General features: G+C 42.7%; 2 protein-coding genes across 3 annotated transcripts in view; one reads left to right on the forward strand and one right to left on the reverse strand.

Annotated features, from left to right (window-relative positions):
* The window catches only part of map3k10 (mitogen-activated protein kinase kinase kinase 10), a 34650-nt gene extending 18337 nt beyond the window's left edge, over nt 1-16313 (reverse strand). Inside the window, exons 1-2 of one of the 2 annotated variants that reach the window (XM_080772766.1) lie at nt 15962-16313; nt 13531-14617 (exon numbers count right to left, since the gene is read on the reverse strand). In XM_080772766.1, the coding sequence (XP_080628892.1) occupies nt 13531-14539 (1009 nt within the window). In that variant the 5' untranslated portion in view covers nt 14540-14617; nt 15962-16313. Of the gene's footprint in view, nt 1-13530; nt 14621-15961 lie in introns of both variants that reach the window. The other variant, XM_080772765.1, reaches the window with a different exon arrangement.
* Nucleotides 16314-18468: 2155 nt separating this feature from the next.
* The window catches only part of sipa1l3 (signal-induced proliferation-associated 1 like 3), a 78372-nt gene continuing 77509 nt past the window's right edge, over nt 18469-19331 (forward strand). The window contains 1 exon segment of the mRNA XM_080772490.1: nt 18469-18661. The gene's annotated coding sequence lies outside the window, so the exon portion shown is untranslated.

Consider the following 19331-nt stretch of genomic DNA (forward strand, 5'->3'; position numbering starts at 1 on the left):
GATTGACTGCATGGCCTAATGGGGCATAACTCTGTGAACATTGCTCCGATCAGCATAATATATTTGAATTGATTTTGAAAATCTAGATAAGTAGCTGGGCTTGCACCAAAAGCCATGGTCCCCAGCTGTGGGAAAATTGTTGTCTGCAGCTCCTCATAGAACGGGTTAAACTTTAACCCAATGGTTCCCAACCTTTTTATACTGTAGTAGCCTACTTTAACCGTTAAAGGACAAATTCCAGGTATGTTTATTTGGCAAAATAAACAAACGTAAACCATTTAACTCTAGCAGCATGCCAATTTGGAGAGGAACCCAAAATAGCAGATCTACAAGCTAATCAAGCTAAACAAGCAAGTCACAACATGGCGCATTGAGCGGCTTGTAGTAGATCAGCTATTTCCAAGATTTGGTGTAGATGGGGGGGGGAAAGGTCCACAGCCGACCATGGTCAAGATTAGAGAGAGTTTGTAAGTGGTTAACTTATAAAGATTTGTTGTACACATAGTTACTACATTCTACCTGTTGAACAACCAGCAAATCCATTTTTCCTCCATACCCACACACCCCCCAGCCATCACTTCATCCATGGACCCTGACCCTAGCCCAGTGTTGAGAAATGTGAGTCACTGTTTAAACACGGGGCAGATAGAAGATAAACTACACAGACTTCACCCTGACTAATGATCATCCAGGCAGGTTAGTCAGTGTATTCTGTATAGGTGACAGATTAGCCCACTGCTTGCCACCAGACAAAAAGAGAGTTGATCATGGGAGTTTAGGGTTGATGTGGCGGCAGTGGCTCAGGAGGTACAGCGGGAATATAAAGGTTCTCGGGTGACCGTGTCTAAGAGACACTTGTTGTGGCACATTGAGGCACATTGTGAGCTTGTAGATCGGTTACTCTCTGGGAAGTTATTTAGTGTAGAATGCTCCCAATGAGCAAGTTGGTGCTTTGCATAGTTTCCTCTGGCGTCTGTGTGAATGTAATACACATTGCTATATAAATGCATGATATACCATGAACGCAAAATGCAAATCAAAGCCTGTATATATCTGAGGATTTCGATGGTTCTGAAATGACTGAGGTATCAGTGATTATTGTCCACTGTACCAAGTCATCAGAGACACATACTTCCCACAGATTACAATCGCCCACAGAGATTTTGAAAACATTATATTATATTATAGTATTGTATTCCTCCACTATCTGCATCGAGTAATCTTGGTACATAGAAATTGTTTTATGGGTGCCCGCTGGCCTAGCGGTCCAGGCGCATGCCACATAATAGGCTCTGGCCTGACAGCCAAGCGTGAGTGTGAGCAACTAAGACACAGCTGAAAGAGTTTTGTTTGTGAGTCATTACAAAACTCTACGTATAAATGCCAAGGACAACAATAATTCCTCACTGTACGCCATACCAAAACCGGATTCTATACCACCTTATAGCCCGTCACGGCTCAACCGATACTGTAGAATGACGTAAAGAGGGCTGACACAAGCTCAACCATTTGACTTATGTTGCAATATGTTACTCTGGCCAAAGCCAAGTGTACTGTGTCATTAAGTAGTTGTTATGGTAACAGGACCAGAGGTCACATTCTGACATACATGAAGCTATAAGCTCTCTCTCTCTCTCGTATACCTCCTTTTACACAGACTGCAGTGAGTGCATCCCCTCCTTGATCCCCTTTCTTCCGTTTCTGTCTTTTCTCACCACCTTCCCTCTCCTCCTCCCCCTTGTTCCCCTCATTGCAGGAACAGGTGTAGCCCGCGGGGCGGAACAGCTGTTGCCGTGGCGCCAAGTCAGCGAATCACGTCCCATGCTCCTAACTACCCCCCACCAATAGAGAAACTACTGCCTCTAGTGCTGCAAGGTTCCCCTAAACATCAGCGTGTGTTGTTTGTGGTGTAAAGAAGAATACAAATATTGACTTGCAGGCTGATCAGCAATAGCGTTATCATATACACTAGCTGTAGGGGGCCCTGGCCGGGAGACGTACAAAGAGAATGAAGCCATCTTTGATGCAGCCCGTTCCCTGTCCCAAGGGGCCGGAGCCTCCCTACCTCTGTTTCAAGGATCACAGCCTTTGCCAACAAAAAATAAACCCATTTTCTCGCCAACCATGAACCCCTTAAGACCCTGTTTCTTCATCCTCATGTTGCCATCTTACCCCTTATAACCCCCCCCCCCCCCCCCCTCCTCCCTCTTCTCCACTGGTGCCCCCTCCCTGACTGTCTGCTATTCCAGCTGCCGCCAGCCTGACTGGGGTCAGATCAGCCTACACCACACAGGGGAAAAGAAACAGGGAGACAGTGATAAATGGAGAGGTAAGAGTGTGTGTCCATAATGTGGGAAGTAGAGTAAGGGAATGATGAGGGGGGGGGGCTGTTAAAAGGGATGGAGGGAATCTGAAGATGAGGAATGGGGGAGGGGAGATGGAGATGAAAGAGATGGCAGGGAGGAGGCAGGAGGAAAGGAAGAAAAATGACAAGAGGAAAGGGAACAAGGGCGTGACAGAAATGAGGGCAGAAGGAAGGGATGGAATATAGGAATAAACTGGCAGAGTGACTGGGGGGGTTGAGCAGAAACGAGGGGAGGTACAGTATATGGCAAAGAGTGTAATGAAAGGATGAATAGACGTGGGTTGGTGGAGTAGGAGAGAGATAACTGGAGGGAACACAAGTTTTATCTCCCTGGCAGTGTATCTCATAAGGTATCTTAGATAAGATATCTGTCTTTGCTTTGGCTTTCAAACACCTCCTTTCCCATAGTTCTCTCTAAAAAGAGATTTCATGACGAATAGACAGACATGAGGCCCATATCCTCCGATTCTCCCCCCTGCTGCTCTTGGACATGCAAAAAAGCAGGCTGATCACAGTGCATTAAACAAAAGCAGTGTATAGTTCATTACGTCATTACTCAAAATACAGGTCTATATTTATTAACATTTAGTCTAAAAGAAAGACATACAAACTGTTGTTGAGCTATGCTATCTTGCGCTCTACCAGTCTTTGTATCTAGACTAGTAAATATAATATTGAAGTATATATAAATAATATAGTTATGTAATGATGTAAGTATCATTCTATCTATCTGTTCAAGATGAACCAAATCCAGCCCATTCATTGCAGGCTTTATTGAGTAAGATTTTAATTACATTAGAGTTGTAGATTTAGCCCATGACATGACATACAGTATAAAACCACAATTTACTATGAATTGAGTCAGTATTCTCTTAAATGACACTGCTGGCTTAATATGAAAGACTGATGCCCAACAGTAACAGTTTGGCAATGCATGCATTATAGTGTATATTTGGGTCTTTTCCATTACCCAATGCTTTGATATGAAAGTTGTACTGTATGCTCCCATGTCACTGATACCCCTGGTTGGCTCAACTTGTACCTCCACAGGCCATTGGGGCTCTAATCCTGCGCTGTGCAGTGGCACAGTTTCACCCTCAAGCTACTCACTTTGTCTCCACACAAATGCGTCTGCCAGATTCGTGTGACCAGGTAGGCTCTCCCTCAGAAGAAATGGAGGTATTGAATAAGGCGGCGTGAGTGCGTGCGTGCGTGCGTGCGTGCGTGCGTGTGTGTGTGTGTGTGTGTGTGTGTGTGTGTGTGTGTGTGTGTGTGTGTGTGAGATAGATGGATATTAAAATATTGTATGTTTCAAATCAGATAATCTTCTGAATTGGGTGATCATTTATTTCAGTCTATTTGTGATGCAAACCATCAGCACCAGGAAACCCAGCTGAATTTGCCTGGATGGTACACAATGGTACCCTGGTACAAATTACAATGTACACTTTGTACAATGGTATACACTCTTCTGATGTTCCCAGATATACACAGGTTGGGATTGGCAATAATGAGTTCAACTAAATATCACGATTATTTCAAACTGATTCCGATTAATGAACGATGTTTAAAAAGAATCACACCACCCGTGTGAAGTGAGGGGCGCTCTTATCATTATACATCATCATACATCATCTCATGAACATGAATTTATGTGATTGGTTGGTTAAATTTACATCATATTTGGCAGACATTTGACCTAATTTCTTCTTTCATTGTCAATGGCAAATATTGAGACGTGTATAACACAGGGTTAAGTGATTAATCAGACTACTGCAATAAATAGATTTAGTCGATTATACAGTCGATTTGTTGATATATAAGAAATGGAAAAAAAACCTGCTTTAATTTTATTAACCTACATGAGCCTGATTAATTAATTATTGGTTCTACATATCGGTTTCGATATATTTTCAGTTAATTGCCCATCCCTATACACAGGAGACGCATTTATAACACATAGTTGCTGTCTGCACAGGGAGGACAAGACATCCCAAACTCTAGCTTTGATTTACATTGATTTTTCATTTCAACCAATCTAAAATGTATAAACTAAAAATGTAGTACTGTACAGTCCGGCGTCTCAGTGGGTTGTTGAGGAACCCACTCAACCTTGAAAGAAGACTTACTTGGCATGGTCTTCTGATCTAAGCCAACATGGCGTAAATGTGTTACCCTTACCATAGATCATATTAACACAAGCCTCTATATGCTGGCTACTGTAAGCGTTGAAGAAAACATCACAAGCTAACATTGCCCCTTGGCTGTAGAGGGTGCATGTGCTTGTCCGACAGGCATTAGTCCTGACACCCTACCCCAAACCTTAACCTAACCCTAACCTCACAGGGAAGCCACAGGTGAGTTTTAACCGGCAACGCATGTCGGAAACCACGGGTGAGTCTTACTAACCAGCTACACATGTGTCGGACTCACGTGTGTGCCGGACTGTTGCACGTCAGACCAACGTCTGCGGCCGTCTGTATATACTGTAAAGTATATGTTATCTTACCGGTAATTCTGAAGTGTTCAAAATCAAATGGAAACAAATGGACCTTTACAGATGTGCAACTCTTACAGCAGCGAGTCCTAACCAGTGGCCGGGGACGTACTGGTGGGCCGTGAGGATATTGTAAGTGGGCCCCCAAAGAATTGTTAAAATACTAAGATAATAGGAACTTAACAATGTCAGTTCCATTGATCGGAACACAATCGATTGATTGATCATTAAAATAAACATTCTCTGAAAATGCATGTGGCCCACACCTCTGAGCTCTGACCACCTGCATTGGGTGGGCCGCGAACGGGTGGGTCAGAGATGGGTGGGCTACGAACGCTGATTTCCAAGTGGTCCCTGATCCAGAAAATGTTGGGAACCATGCACTAGCTGTCTTAGAGTGTAGAAATGAAAACAAGCCTCAGAGTTAAATAAACAGTGAGGATTTGACTGTGTACAGTGCACTGTATAACATATTCAATGAAGTGTCCTCTGCTTGACTTAACAATGACCGTTGGGTCAAGAAGTGTTGGCTCAGGGGACACCCGGAGCCTGACGCCCCACTCCCCGTGCCAGGCTGCCGGCCAGCAACAATGGCGCTCTGAGAGCAGTGCACACCGTCAAATCCTCAGTCTTCATTTAATACGAGAGTGTGAAAATGGACTCTCACTTTTTCAGTGTACATTTAGCAGTTAACAGCCACCAGATGGACAGCCTTTTAGATGACAGAGAAAGTGTTCCTTGAGTGTATGAAACTCACACATCATACACTCCTATGTTTGCTGTTGCTATAAGTGAAAACAATGTTGTGTACAGTATTTGTGTATGTGCGTATGCTCGGGTGCGTGCGGAAAGTGCACTACATCTCTTGCATTTGCCATTTGTCACGTGATGCTAACAGATGGAGGAAGGTACGTTGCAAGGCCAGTTCTGTGGTCATCCTGTGGACTGCACTGGTGACAGAGCAGCATGATTTGGACATAGAAGCTCGTGGTGTTTACTTTCCCAAAATTCTTCTCGCTACACATGCATCACATCATGTTGCGACTATAGTACAGTCGCCACGTCATTCCCTTGTTTGATCCGGAAAAAACGATGTGTGTCTCAAATAATATGATCATTGGCAGAATCTCGGAAAGTTTACAATATTTGTCGGTCGTTGGTATCGGTTGTTGCAATTACCTGCACTACAATACTTCACCATTATGTTGCGCTATGATTAAATAAACCCATGAAATGCAGGTGTAGTGTACGTTCCATAATGCAATTCCAGTCGTGAAAGCTGTGTTGTTTTCACCCTGTGAAGGAATGGCGGATTCGGCCACGAAATGCCTGTATGTCTCAAAAACATTTTAACTACATCCGGGTTAAATCATCTCATGCACGAATGACGCACACACCTGGGCACGTGCATGTGATTGAGCTCCTTTTGAGCCGTTTGAGCCGGAAATTAATAAAAAGCCACTTTTCTTCAACATAAAGTGATTTTTTGAAAGTAGTGATATATCCGACTGAACAGACATAACATGGGATTACACTGTGAGCTGTGTTTTGGTGTTTAATAACCAGATTTTTGATACCGTTATGCTGCTGTTAATGCTTTGGTCACTGTAATGGAATGCTTAAATAATCATTCTCCTTGTAAGACATAATGGGGTGAGTAAAGTAAAGAAGAGTAAGTAAAGAAATACAGTTCTTGCTGCATTATACTGGTTACCCATTGACTGCTGAATCCATTTAAAAATCTTTTCAATCACATATAAAGTACTACACGTGCTGGCCTAGATATGATCTGACTTATTTTGCCCTCAGGACAATGTGAGATTACTCAAGTCTTCTAGCTGTCCCAAAATCTAGGCTAAAAACGAAAGGTGGGCGAGCCTTCACAGCTCTCCACACTATGCCTATGGAACCGCCTTCCCCTGGTGATAAAAAAAATGCAGAGTCAGTTGATTCTTTTAAAAAGCTGGTAAGAACGGCAAGAACTTTGTTTTCTATGCAGTCTGTCTTGTTAAATTCTTTATCCTGTTTTTAACTTCCTATTTTACTCTGCAAATTCTGAATAGCTGGGGATGGGGATGTTTTTGCCCCTGTCTGGACGCCTGTCCGTCCATCTGTCTATCCGGTAGCTCAGTCGGTACTCGGTAGAGCACTCGCCTTCAACCACAAGGCCTTGATTCCGGGCACTACTAACTCGTCACAACGCAGTGCCACAGACAATTTCACTTGTACCTGTTGTGGGGCGTGCCACAAATACTACAAACAACATACGTTTGTTGTAGAAAAACTATTTCCCCCCACCAAATTAAGAACTGATGATGACAATGACCATAAAAAAGGGTTTACTTCATACCATCTCCCTGTGAGTGACTTAAAAAAGGTGTGAGCAGGGTCTATTTATTTTTTTAATGAAATAAAAATTAAATTTTATTGAAAAAGTGCTCCTCTGAGCACAGGTCTCCTCTCCACCAGGTCAGGAACGTTTGTTGTGGGCGTGCATTGTTTGTTATTGAGTGATCATAGAAGTAGCATGCAGTTAATAGCCAATAGACAATTACAGTAGATAGAACTTGTAGTGTGTTGTAGGTAGAGGATTTATTATGACAGGATCACTAGCTTGATCCATTGTACATCGATTTGTGTGATATTTGGATAAATTCTGAACGATAAGCCTGGTGGCACTATAAAAGGCAGATTTGAAAAATGTAGGCCAGACGTTTTTCCTTGACCTCTAGTTATAGTAGTGCAGTTATAAGTAAAAACATTAATTGATTTGAATTCTTCCTCAGCCACGTGGGAATGTGTATGAAAACATTCACGGAAATGAACGCTGTGTTCATGATTTGAGGCATTTTATTTATATTTTTCAAAAAACGCGCAAACTTTGGAAGCCAATCTGGATGCAGTATGAAAAATCTGAAACACCCGTTTCGTTTGATGGCTATAAAGATGTTGTGTGCCGATTTGTCTGATGTTTGGACAGAATCTGTATAGGTGTGCTGTCATAAATTGTGTTAAAAGCGGCCTCCTGGTGGCCCATGTAAAATATTTGGGGCAGAGGTTCTACTGTGTCATCCAGGGAGTGTGTTTGTGCACAGTTTCACTGTGATCAAGCCAACGGTGCTGGATATTAGCTTTTCACAGACGGCCACACGTACGTACAGTATATGGACGGACAGTGTGAAAAACATGAAGGGCTCTATTTTCATCAGTGCTAAACCCCTTATCACTAAACTTCTTTACCTTTTTTGTGAGACTTCAAGGCAGCAACACATCACTCTTCCATATGGGCTATAGACCGTAAGGCTATGAAGCAATATAGAACTGGGCATAACGGGCAACGGATATGGGATCTCTTAAAGGCAATGGCACGTGGACTGGTGATTGGTTTAATTATTGTAATGCCCAAACCATACCTATGCATAATATAACGGCTAACGGAGGTGTTTTAGGGATTTAGACAGGTAAAGAAAATACCAACTTTAGCGGTATTTTGCATTCAATTAACAACAATCTTTTATGTACCTGTGACCATGTTGTAATAAAATCACAGAATAAGAATCTATTAATATAAGGAGGACAGACATGAAGATAGTGGTTAAGTGTAGTTTACATTGACAATGCTAGTTATAATCTGTAGCAGCCAGACTCACAGAATGCTATGACCTCCTATCAAACTGACCCTTTACTTCTCTTTCTCTCTGTCCATCCCACATTTATAACATCACCACCACCTCCCCCAACTCCACCTCCAGGGCCTATTCCAGAGCCACTGCATTCCTTCTCCGTTTCTCCATCCATCCATTTATCTCTCCTTCATTCCTCCATTTCTCCACTCTGTCATTCAAGGTCTACAGTTGCCCTTCCATCTCTTGTCGCTCGTTCATGCCCCCCCCCCCCCATTTCTCACCACCACAGTGACTCCTGCCATTGTGAGCCTTGCTCTCACTCTGTCTCGAGCTGCTGTGTGAGAATGGGGTCATTGTTGCTCTGCTGCGGTGGGAGAGAGAGAGAGGAGAGAGTGTGCGTGCGTGTGTGCGTGCGTGTATGTGTGCGCACGTGTATGCGTGTGTATGCGTGTACGACGTGTCGTGCATGCATGCATGTGTGTTTGCTCTCTGCTGCCGTGTCACAGTGCTCCTCTGTACAACCTCCATCATATTAACATGTATATGTATACATTTGCACTAAGTGTGCAGACACGCTTAATGAAACACAAACAGACATTGCACACAAACAAACCTACAGGCTTTCCTAAACTGCAAAGGCTGCAAGCAGTATACATTGTACACAACTCAATGAATACATATACACAATACATTTCTATCACCCATATAGAAACATTAACCATTCATTCGGGAGGAGTCTCCTACATTTAATTAAAGCTCAAGCTTTATATTATAAAATGGCAGGCAGACAGGTTCTCTGCCTCATGCTCTGTGTTCTAGTCCCGCTGGTCTAGTTAGTCACAGTCTAGCCCTCTAGTCTCTCTATTAAGAGATTAACAGTCAACCCAGCACTAACCACAACACTAATCTCTTCCTCAACACAATCACTCTTAATATGTTCTCTCTCTCTCTACAGTCCCACACACACACACACACACACACACACACACACACACACACACACACACACACACACACACACACACACACACCATTTTCTTTATATAATATCTCACCTTACTAATCTGATAAATAGCTATTAACAGGACTTCAGTGTGGTGCTGTTGATGCTCTGTGTTGTGGTAATACCTTCTTTTTTCAGCTGAAATCCTGCCATATCTTTCAGCTAAAATGTCGTTATATTCCACGAGCTACATGGTTTATATGACAGAGTACAAATGAGTAATTAATCTCCCTCAGCTACCAGACAAAGTAGAGAGATGTAAACATATTTCAACTACATTTGTCCATTTTGTGTCCATTAAAAACAATATCCCATGTAAGTATTTTATTATAACTGAGCGATGGACCGGACAATCCTGCTTTTGGACAGACTGGTACTCTATTCAGGCTATTGTTGACTGTGCAAACATGGTTTCCATTTGAAGTAACGGCAATCAAAACAGATGGTACGGTCAGACCTGCTGTCAGTAATAGCTGATGATGCACTCACATGTTAAACTTCACAGAAACAACTCCTCCACCATAAGCTTAATTTATACTACATCTCATCTCTCGTGTGACACGATGAGTATAAATTGGGCTTTTGTTACATATACATAACCTTTGAAGGCTGTGGAATTGAAAGGCATACACAGGGGATCTAATCTAATTGTGTCAATAGCTGAGGACATATAATACAAATAATAGGTATGTAACACTTACACACACACACACACAAGTGTCACGTGATTGCACTGCATGTGTGTAAGGTAGAATCATAGCTAGAGGCTCTCTGTGGCTACAGACAGGTGATCAACAGGAATGTATTGTGTTACTTGCTCCTGCTGACTCATGCTATCTGTACATCTGGATAAAGTGTCAGTGGCTGTCAAACAGTAATGTATAGCACTGGTACCGTAACTATCTGCCACGATTGGACTACAGTTTATCCTGTGTATGCAATAATGAAATAGATATTCTGTTGTAATTACCGGTACCTCAGGTTCCAGCAAACATGGACGCCCTTTGTGGACCATGTAAAAACCCTGACAGTAGTCCCAGAGATGATGCACTGTATGTGCGTCATGTAAACCGGTGTCTCACACACGCACATGCACACACACACACACACACACACACACACACACACACACACACACACACACACACACACACACACACACACACACACACATTGTTTGGCCAATTTCTAAGCAAGGTATTTTATCTCTGTTCTATCTTTATTATGTATTCATTTTGCTTTATGTTTCATTCCTGCAGTATTGTCATTGTGCATCGGGGAAGAGTGGGTGGGTATAGTCTAGATAGACGGCAGGAAATGAGGCATATCTATGTATTACACATGTACACACATGTATGTTTATATGAACAAAGACCACACATGGGAGGGGAAAGAATTGTAAAAATCCAATAAACAGATTAAAAAAAGAAAAAAAGAAAAAGTAAATGACCTGCGATGTTTCTAATTAGCTGGCACTATACTTGGATGACCAGACAAAGTTGTGTGTTATAGTAAAATCACACCCGTGTGAAGTTGTCGACGTACATCATAAATCATCTCATTCCGGCCAATCCGAATTTGCGTCCTCACCTTTGTCTTCAATTATTGTGTTACACAATGTTTGTGTTTATACGAAGACTCAAAATTGTCCATTCATCTTGTGCACATACAACAAAAGCTGGACATTGGAGGGGCTATTACCCCTCAAAAATAAAGTTTCTACACATGGAACCAAATGTTGCTCAAAAGACTGAACAGAGAGTAGGCCAAATATAGATATCCTTAGGCTCCTATTTTAAAGGGTTTTTAATTCTACATTAAAACCCAAAAGGACTAATGTTTGCTAGTGTTGTGTGCACTGTGGGCCTAGAGGATCAGGGTAACAGCTATAAGGCTTATAATGACTTTGAGGACAGCAACCTTCCAACACACAAACGCACTGTGACATGGCTCCAAGGAGGTCACCATAATCAGATTATCCCAGTTATACAGACTCACTCACTCACTCACTCACTACTCTCTGAACAAACATGCACAATCAAACTGAGGTGCCTGAAACACCTTCCACTGATACCCCCTATTGAATTGAATTACAAGAAAGAATCCCAAAGAAACCCATTTAGACCTGAGGCCGATTCTAAAAAAAATAATCCAACTATTTATTCAAAAATTACAAAATAAATAAGAAATAATATAATAAACTTTTTACTGTACATAGCAACAACTATCCCAAACGTAAATAGGTGTGACATTTATATATTTTTTGTTGTTGTTCCTGTATAACTCTCATAGCACTGCAGCACTGTGAAATTCAGAGTCTCAGTCTACTATAATCATAATGCTCTGAATAGTTTACTGAGCCCCCCCAACAATGTGATGGAAGACACAAGAGAGGCTTGGGGGCCTGTGATCCTCTGTAACCGCGGCGATGCCAAGCAGTTGGTGGTTTGAAGAGGATACCTGAGCCCAGCGCACCGGGACAATGAGCTGAGGTGTAACTCTAACCTGTGATGAACCACTGTTTATCCCCCCCCCCCCCCCCCTCTCTCCTTCTCTTGTTCGGTCCCATCCCTCTCCTCTTGCTTCACATCTCTCCACTCTTCCCGGTCCCCAAGTTTGCTCTCCCCTCATCTCTCCTCCTTGATATTATACTTTCCACAATTTCTCTCCTGATGGGCATTACCGTGTAACACAAACATACCTCTGGTTATCATTATTACATAGTAGTATAGCGAATCAGAGATTAGTGCTCTTTATTTTTTGAAGATTTGTTTTTGGCTTTTTGCCTTTATTAATAGTAAGTAGTGAAGACAGACAGGAAAGTGGGAAGGGGAGAGACATGCAGCAAAGGTCGTCATGAGTGGGACTCAAACACGCAATGCGCTGTCAGGCCAGAGCCTACAGTATATGTGGCATGTGCCTGGACCACTGGGCCAGCGGGCGGCCCAGATTAGTGCTCTTTTGCAGTAAGAAGCATTATTAGGAGAAGGACAGCCCTTGTACGCCTTCCGGTTTTCAGCTCTGTTGTTTTCATAACTTTAAGCAAAAGGGACATTTTGCACTGCAACTGACAGAAACTAACGGCTGTATGACTCAACAACACAGCAACACCCGTGTCACCATGGCAAGGCGGTTCTTGTGGTGCTGTTGCCAAGGCCTCGCTGTCCAATACCCATCTGAGCCTCATCATCACTGTTAAGAGCAACGTGGAGGGGGAGGGAACAGGAAAGAAGGAGAAGGTAATGGGTATAATGGGGTGTGTGTACTGTTTATATAACAAAGAAAATTAAGCCGATAGACACAAGAATGCTCTTCACATCAGAGACTTCAGAACTACTGAGATAGGCAGAAGGTTAGTAGACCTTTTAGCAGATATGTTGTTTTCAGTGTTTTCAGCCACTGCAAGCTATATCTACTTCTAAAAAAGGCCTGTAGTCAGCATCCCATGCACTCTACCCATATTTATACACCCCATCCCCCATCAGTCATGCCACTTAAGATAAACACACACACACACGCACATGCACACGCACACACAGTTAAACGCACACACCATATTATTTCTTTGATGCATCCCACAACTGCAACTGCGTCTTTAAACAGCAAGTAGCACAAAAGACCAAAAATAGCACAGTGAGTTGCAGAGCAGAACTGCTCTCCTTGAGGAGGGGAGGCAGAAGGAGGAGGATGGGGAGGAGGTACCGTGCAGGCGGAGGAAAGATGGCAGAAGGAGACCCACTCTCTAGTACTCAAGATTTACTGCTATGATCAAACTTAAGAGTCTTGTCTCAAACACCCCCAAAATAATTACCAGAATTCTATGAAACATCACTGAACTAAGCCAGCACAACAGCATAGATTTAAACAGAGGACTGGATTGTACTGTCAACTTATTCATCATACTGGGTTTTAGGTTAACCTAACTGGAGGGTGGTTTTAATGGACTTAACCTTTGCAAGACTATAAATAGACAGAATCATGTCAGTATACAGTGTGGATTCAATGTGACTTAGTTGTTAATGAGTAGGCCTATACTTACTGTTACTGGACTTCAGATCTCGGTGTATAACAGGTACAAATGTCTTATTATGCAGGTAGTCCATCCCTGTGGCGATCTGGACAGCCCAGTTCACCAGAACCCTTGGAGGCACCTTCTTTCCTGCCAGGGCCCGGTTCAGTGCCCCACCTCTGGCGTACTCCATCACCAAGCACAGGTTGGGCTCTCGCAGGCAGACTCCCCGCAGAGAGATGATATTGGGATGGCGTAGCATCCAGAATAGCCTGGCCTCCTGTCGCACACTCTCCGCTGTGGCACTGATATCCTCGTCAGGGTCCTGCCTGGCAGCCTTCACTGCCACCTCTTCCTCCCGCCACACGCCCCTATATACCTTTCCAAACCCACCTGCTCCAATCACCTCCTCTAGCACCAATTCCGTGAAGTCAATCTCCAAGGGGCACACACCCACCCCGACCCCACCTGCCACCAGCCCCCCAGGGGGAAGCTGTGGGTAGTTGCCTGCATCCCTCCTCGTAACATAGTTACTGGGGAAGATGCCCACCTTGTCCTGGATCTTGCCTGTCCACCAACCCTCGTCCCCGGAAACTTTGGAGTCTTTGGAGAGGACCTCCAGGAGGTCCCCGCGTCGCAGGGTTAGCTCCTCATCTGCTGTGGCCTCGTAGTCGAACACTGCCATCCAGTAATGGTTGGGGTTGGTGGCAACACCATGGTGGCAATGGTGGGAGTCTGGGGAGCCCGAGGAAGAGATGGTGTACGAAGTCCAGCTGCTGCCATTCTCCACCTGCATGGCTGGGGCAGGGTACATCGGGGGTGGGGGTGTCATATTTGGGGGCATGGGGGAGGAAGTGGTGTTTGAAGAGAGATGCTGAGGGGGGATGAGGGAAGGGGGAGGAGGGGAGCAGCAGCCCCCACAGCTGGTGCAAGGCAGGGGGGTGGTTGTGCTGCTCACTCTGCCGTATGGCTCCATGGCAGTCCGGCTGCTGGTCGCCGCTGTAGGCCTACCCTCTGTCAACTCACGCAAGGCATCCATGCAGGGCCCATTGACCAGAGGAGAGATGGGATCAATGGATCAGAGGACTGCAGCTCCTCTCTCCCATCACCTGTCTCGCTGCTGAAACAGTTCCAAATTGTGTCATCACATTTGCTATGATACGGTTAGTAATTGACATGTATTCCCAAAAGCAATGTTCATCAGTACAGCAGATCCATGAGGATATCCCTGAGAAAGAGTCTTAATTTTGAATACTGTGTTTAGCTGTTAACAGCATTACAGTAAAAGTCAGTAAAACTGTTTAGTAATCTTTCTGAAACACATAAAGTTACATTTCTTACAAAAATGCCATTTTTTTTGAGAAATGTTCTTATATTTATAATTGAATGTTAAGTAATAGTTAATGGTTTAGGTCCTTCAATTTATTTTTGTCTGATGGATAGCAAATGGCCAATACTTTTTAAATGGCCATTTTTATTAAAACTACTAATTTTAGAACTGTCTCAATGTCACTTATTAACAGATGTAAATTATCCATCTGCTAATATTGACAAGAAGCAATGCTGTCAATGCAACAATAAATAAATACACAAATAAAGTAAAATCCTCATAAGCGTAACTCATTGTATTAAAACCACAGATAGGTTCACAGCACACACCATATCAGGCTTGTGGTTTCTATATCTCTCGATTCTCTCCTGTATTATATTGCCCTACATTCTGACAAGCTAGCCATGCAGGCCCAGAACTATAAATCCTACATGCAACTATAAGCCAGTTTAATGTCTCATCCATGTTAATATTGGGGGGGGAAAAAGGCAGGGATGCTGAAGTAGCAACATCATCATGTCAGTAAGATCACAACAAAGATCACCTGCGACCTTCCCCATTGGTGTGGCCTCAAGTAGGCCTACTGTATTTCTATCAGCAGCGTGGATGGTCGACTTCAGGATAATAATTTGTTTTAAACACGTAGCCTAGACGTAGCTAGTATTGAGATTATTCCCATAACGTATTACGCGCCATTGCCTGATAATATAATATCCTTGAAGCGTTGTTAAATATAAACGGAAATGTCATCGACTTAATTGTCATTATTCTACAATTTCAAGTCCTGCTCCTGAAGCCATGATAAACAGGATAGCCTACGACTGGGGTGTTTTCAATTGGAACTGGCGAGAGAGGAGACATTGCAATTGCCGTATTACAGCCTGATCCCAGTCCGATATGAAATTATGAATAAGGATCGGAAATTATTTTTTAGGACCATCAGCGTTAAATTATCACGCAATAATCTTAAAATAATAACGATTATTACTACTATTACTATTATTATTATTATTATTATTATTACTATTATTATTTATTTTTTTTTTTTTTTTATATTCCTTGATCTTGCGTTTCAATGGGTAGGTAGCTTGATTCATACATAGCCTATGTGCATGTCTGCTGTAGCCTAACCTGGACACTGAAGGCAGCCCCATCCACCGACATCGTCGCATGGGCGTGTAATTGCATCCGAGTAGGGACCATCAGCGTCCATAATAGAATTTCTGAAAAATGAATGCCTTTGCGATCCCTATATTCCCGGGGATCAGTCCGTTAACCTGTTGTCCATTGTAATCAAATAGCCTTTCTCTCCAAAATATGTGCCATTCCGTGGGCCCAGCTGTCAGTCTGACTTTTGCATCCAAATACACCGGGGTAGGCTACCGTTCGAATACGACAGTGCTTCATTTGTCACTGATCTGACCCTATTGGATTGGTAAACGCGCTATGTCTAGTCTGGCATTGCATTGCTTTCCCCCACCCCGTTTTGTTAGATAGGTTTATATGATGGTTTCCAAGGTAAGAGAAGACCACTGTCTGTGTTCCGTCAGTTTAAATAATCTTAACCCGTTTATCAAGTCGTCCCTTTGTAAGCATTTAACTTCCGATCAGTGAACTTCAAAATAAGACCAAATTGACTAATATTTGTTGTTTGTCTATTTACGTTTATTTACAATCATAATAAATAATAAATAATAGCAATAATAATAATTAAAACAAAAATAACTAGCACTGCACTCTGTCGAGTGCCTACTTGCTTGTTGCACACAAGTAGACCTAGACCTACTAGTGCGCAAGCAGAGCGCGCAAGTTGTCATGATTTATCATGATCCGAGTTGGCGCAGCGCGAAATACTGCGTAGCGCGAAATAATCAGCTGTAAACGATTATCTTTGATTGTGTGTGTGTGTGTGTGTGTCCGTGTGTGTGTGCGTGTGTGTGTGCGTGTGTGTGTAGCCTACGTGTGCATAAAAGGGACACAGGATGGAATCCATCTCCATCAACATTAGACTTTACAGTTTCAGTTTGCACTCACTCATAATCATATTGGTTTATTTTAACATTGTTTTCCCATGGCTACTACACACATCTATATTTACAAACAAGGGACTAAATTATTTTATCTGAGTTTGTGCTTGAAATGTACTGTAATTCTGCAAACTGTTAATAAATATTTCAATCAATCAATCAAAACCTTTGTTTAAACAGCATATTCAAGATTCTACAGATCATTTCCATTCCATTGGAGTAACCTAATTGTCAGGCTATTCATCAAGAAACCTTTAAAATATGATAAGCGCACTATACTCTTAATTTGAAGAACTCCAAACGGAAATCACATGCTTATGTATAGGGTACTTGACGAGCGTGTAAAGATTATTGAAACTGACGGAACACTGGTGAGAATCCAACATCCAATTAGAATGGGACTCGGCAAAACTATTGGCTTGTGGGCAATGTAGTTCGTCACTGATCACTACGACTAGCTGATAGCCTATAATTAAATAAAATATGTATATGTATATATATATATATATATATATATATATATATATATATATATACGCACACACACACACACACACACACACACACACACACACACACACACACACACACACACACACACACACACACACACACATGACACACACACACACACACACACACACACACACACACACACACACACACACACACACACACACACACACACACACACACACGTATGGCTATACTGACATCTGCTGGTTAATAAAGAAAACTCAGGTTTAGGGGATCCCTTTCCACTTTCTCAGGGTTTTGTCTTATTATCTATCTTATTATCTATCTCCCTTCTTAATCAGAAAGCCTTATTTATTCTCTTTAATTCTAGAATGGACACAAGGCTGCTACAATATTTTGCTGTTTTAGTCTGCCTTTGGTCATGGTCTCCGCTTCCCTTTCCCTTTCATAGACAGCTATAGCTATACCGTTATTGATCCCTTTGGGGGAAAATCAGTACAAGTTACAGATAGGGCATAGAAATACAGAAGAGTAACATCACAATAAGAATAGGCCTACACTATCATCCTGACTGGTGCATGACACAAGATATTTAAGTATACAGACAGACCAGATGTATACACCCTATAGGCCCACAATCATCCTGATTCCTGCCTAATGCAGAACAAGAACGTTCTTCTCCCACCAGGTGTCTCTGGGTTGGAATATAGCATTGCTGGTGTATATATAAGTAATACACTTGCCTACAATATAATTATACAGAGTAACAGAACCATGATAGATTGCGACATTTTATACTTTCAGTGCATATTATAAGGCTAAATATTATATAAGAATAATACATATTTAATAATTATATTAATTAATGTATTAATTATAATAATAATTATTATGATTTATTTGTATAAAACTTACACCTATAGTAGGCCTACCTTTAAATGTGAATGTCATGCCTGACAACCACAAGGTTGTGCTCTTCATTAGTTAATAATAATAATGAGTGAGACAGGGAAGTAATCGAAAACGGTAAAATAGCGCCTCCTATGTGTTACTATGACCATGGCGCATGCAGCATGCTTGCACAGGCGCAGTGTGGAGGCGGAGTGGAGCTCCGTCCACGGTGGTGGTGGTTTCTGTTCAGCATTCTTGGCAACGTCTCGAGCGGCGCCGGCGAGCAGCAGGGCACTGAGGCTATGCTGAGGGCCCGGCACACGGGCACAGTCGAAACATCAAGGGAACTGAATGTTTCTTCTTTCTACAGGCGGTGCGTACATTATTTCCACGGGATGTAAGTCGAACGGAAAGAAAGGGAGCTTCATTGGATACGGTAAGTGGGCTCTTGTGGTGTGTGTGTGTGTGTGTGTATGTCTGATTTAACAGCACTAGACATAGACAACGTTGAAAAGTGAAGAGTCAATTCCATTTTGCGAGGGTGTCGCTTGACAAAAAGAGCTGATCTGCAAGCTAGCGACGCGTTGTTGGCTTGTAGAGCAGCTCTTTTCAGAAAGCAATCCTGTCGTACTACGGGAGTACGGGGTACATTGGGCTGTGAGCTGTGAGTCAGAGCCGACCAACTTCTTCGGGCAACAAGCTTTCATTCTACGGTGCAGTTTTCACCCTGCGTCCTGCGTGTCATGAATGCAATGGGTACGGCTCCTCGCCACTGGTCTCTATATAAGCTTGTTATAGATCACACATATGGAGTTATTATACATCCGTTATTATTAATGCATTAATTAGAAATGATTCGATCCAGCCTTCCTGATCGACCAGGACGCCATTGCGCATGCGCGTATTTCTATGCAGACTTCGGGTTTGTAGTTTTTTCGCATCCGAGTATCGCAGTTGTAAAGGCCCAGCAAAACTACAAGTTCCAGACAATGGGACCATTGTCTCTTGAGTTGGGGAGTGTATCCTAGCCAGCTAGTTAGCTTGGACGAGCTTTGAATCTTGAATAGTTGTGCTGCAATCGGAAGTTGCCATGACAGAGGGTTTGT

This window comes from Protomyctophum bolini (assembly GCF_963924005.1).
Source record: "Protomyctophum bolini genome assembly, chromosome: 9".
Lineage (NCBI taxonomy): Eukaryota > Metazoa > Chordata > Actinopteri > Myctophiformes > Myctophidae > Protomyctophum > Protomyctophum bolini.